At 50.6% G+C, this 2,389-nt stretch overlaps 1 protein-coding gene across 1 annotated transcript in view; it reads right to left on the minus strand.

Moving 5' to 3' along the window:
* Positions 1 to 2,142, minus strand: part of LOC108802096 (L-threonine 3-dehydrogenase, mitochondrial-like) — an 11,573-nt gene extending 9,431 nt beyond the window's left edge. Inside the window, exon 1 of the mRNA XM_018573982.1 lies at positions 1,930 to 2,142. Coding sequence (XP_018429484.1) covers positions 1,930 to 2,110 — 181 coding nt within the window. The 5' untranslated portion in view covers positions 2,111 to 2,142. The remainder of the gene's footprint in view (positions 1 to 1,929) is intronic.
* Positions 2,143 to 2,389: the final 247 nt, after the last annotated feature.

The raw sequence follows: 2,389 nt of genomic DNA on the forward strand, positions 1-2,389 counted from the left end.
GGGGGGGGGCATCAGGGACAACTTCTCCCCTCGAAGCTTCTTGTATCTTTGTTTAGGAAGCCAGAGGACCATGAGGATGGAATGAATCCTGTGGGATATGAACCTTATTATTGGTCAGATATACGGATATTTGGGCCATACTGCCCCGGTGTCATCTGATCTCGGGTGCTCAGCAGGGTCGGGTCGGTGGAGGGAGGATTGGGAACACCGGGCGCTGGCTCTTCGCAGGATTATACTCGTGTTGCTTGTGTAATATACTTTGTATCCGATTCATATTCTTTGTATCTTTTTCTATTTGATAAAACTCGTTTTGTAATCCTGTGCCGAGATCATTTGCATTCTGAGGATTCGTTTCATTTCCTCCTCCTCCCTTGTTTTGTTTTAATAAGAAGATTTATTACCAGTTCCTAAAGGGTTAATCAGGAATGTATTGGCTCCGCCTCCAGGCCGTCTGACTTTCACACCCAGAACAAGTCAGGGGATCAGGAAAGTTGGAGTGAGGTCAGGAATACTCGGCTGGCTTATTCTGGCTCAGGGAACCAAAAGTGCTGAGAGTGATGACATGGCACTATGGCCAGGCAACCCGCCAGCACTCTGACTTTATATTGCGGGATTCAGTCTCTGGGCTAGCAGACTGCAAGGTGGGTCGGCAATTTCAGGAGGAGGGCAGCAATGAAAGAAAGATTGTTTAAAAAGTATTTTTTTTAAATAATTAGGAGGAACACAAGGATAACGATGTGCAGGGGAGGGGCACAAAGATAAGGGTGTGCAGGGGAGGGGCACAAGGATATGGATGTGCAGGGACACGAGAAGAAGGATGTGAAGGGGAGCGGCATGAGAAGGATTTGCAGGGGAGGGGCACGAGGAGAAGGATGTGCAGAGGAGGGGCACGAGGAGAAGGATGTGCAGAGGAGGGGCACGAGGGTAAAGATAGGCATGAAAAAAGAAAATAGAAAGGCTGGAGATTGATGGTGTTCTAGGAATAGTCAGAAAGGAAGAAACCATATATAGGAGAAGCACAAGATGTGCATGCAAGAGGCGGAGGAAGAAAATATAGGGGAGGGGCAGAGGGAGAACACACAGGGGTGGGATGAAGATGCACAGGGGAGGTGCATGAGAAAAAGGACGTGCAGTTTAGGGGCAGAGATAGAATATCACGCAGGAGAGAGAAAAAAAGAAAGGGAGGAGAAGGATGCTCCTGGGAACGGTGGGAGTAGGAGGAGGATGACAAGAAGGCTGCAGAGGGGAAGGGCATGAGGATAAGGGCAAGCAGTTGACAGGCAGAGAGATGATATTATACAGAGAAGAGAAAATAGAAAGGCAGGAGGAGGACGATGCATGGCCCAGAGTCAGCTTGGAGGAGCGTATGTGAGGGGGATGCACAATATAAGAAGCAAGAGGAGGGAAGTCATTCCAGAGGAGGAGCAGGGGCAGAACATAAGGAAGGAGTGGGAAGAGAAGAACACTCGGGGGGCGGGTGATAGGATGATAAGGATGCACAGAGGAGGGGCATGAGAAGTGAGAAGGATATGCATGTAAAGGGGCAGAGGGAGAACACAGGAGGAGAGGGATGCCCAGGGGAGGGGCATAGGGAGAAAGACGCTCAGGGGAGGGGCAGAGAGAGAACACAGGGGAGAAACAGGAGGAGAGGGATGCTCAGGGGAGGGGCATAGGGAGAAAGATGCTCAGGGGAGGGGCAGAGAGAGAATGACATGCAGCTAAGAGAAGAGAGAAAGGTGAATGGAGGATGTTGTGCTGGGAAGTGTTTTCCCCGACACGTGGCTGCACAGTGCTTTATTCCCACATATGTGATCCGTGTGTGCCGCGTGCATGTTACAGACCTCCACCATCGGAAGCCTCTACAGGTTTGAACTGACAGCTCCGGTAACACCGGACAGAAGCCAACGGCTGGGATCTACACATACGTACCAGTGATCAGCACCCGGGGATGGTCGGCTTCTGAGAAGGACACAGAATGGAAGCTGGCGTCAGATGGCACCTGACGAGGCGAGAAGCCAATGAAGCGCACGGATGTGACGGTCTGACACCCACACGCGGGGCTCTGCAATGCATGCTTCACTGCACGCGTTAATGTCCTCATGACCGGCATGTCTGTCAGGAAACTGGAAGGAACAGAAACATGAGACACTTACAGCCTTCCATGGCCAAATAACATCCTGCAGTCTGAACTTCATCTGACGGATCATTTAAAGAGGAACTCCGGCCAAGGCGATGCATTCTTGTTACATAAGACAGGTCTCCCCCTATAGAGCCCTATAGACGTGTCATTCATTATTAAATGTTGACCTGCTTGGTCCCTTCATAGCAGCAGGCCAGAGCTCTTGCTTCAAAGCTGACCTGTACTTTGCCTTTATGTAGGAGTCTCCCG

The sequence above is a fragment of the Nanorana parkeri genome, unplaced genomic scaffold (genome assembly GCF_000935625.1).
Source record: "Nanorana parkeri isolate BGI_ZX_2015 unplaced genomic scaffold, ASM93562v1 scaffold2657, whole genome shotgun sequence".
Classification (NCBI taxonomy): Eukaryota; Metazoa; Chordata; class Amphibia; order Anura; family Dicroglossidae; genus Nanorana; species Nanorana parkeri.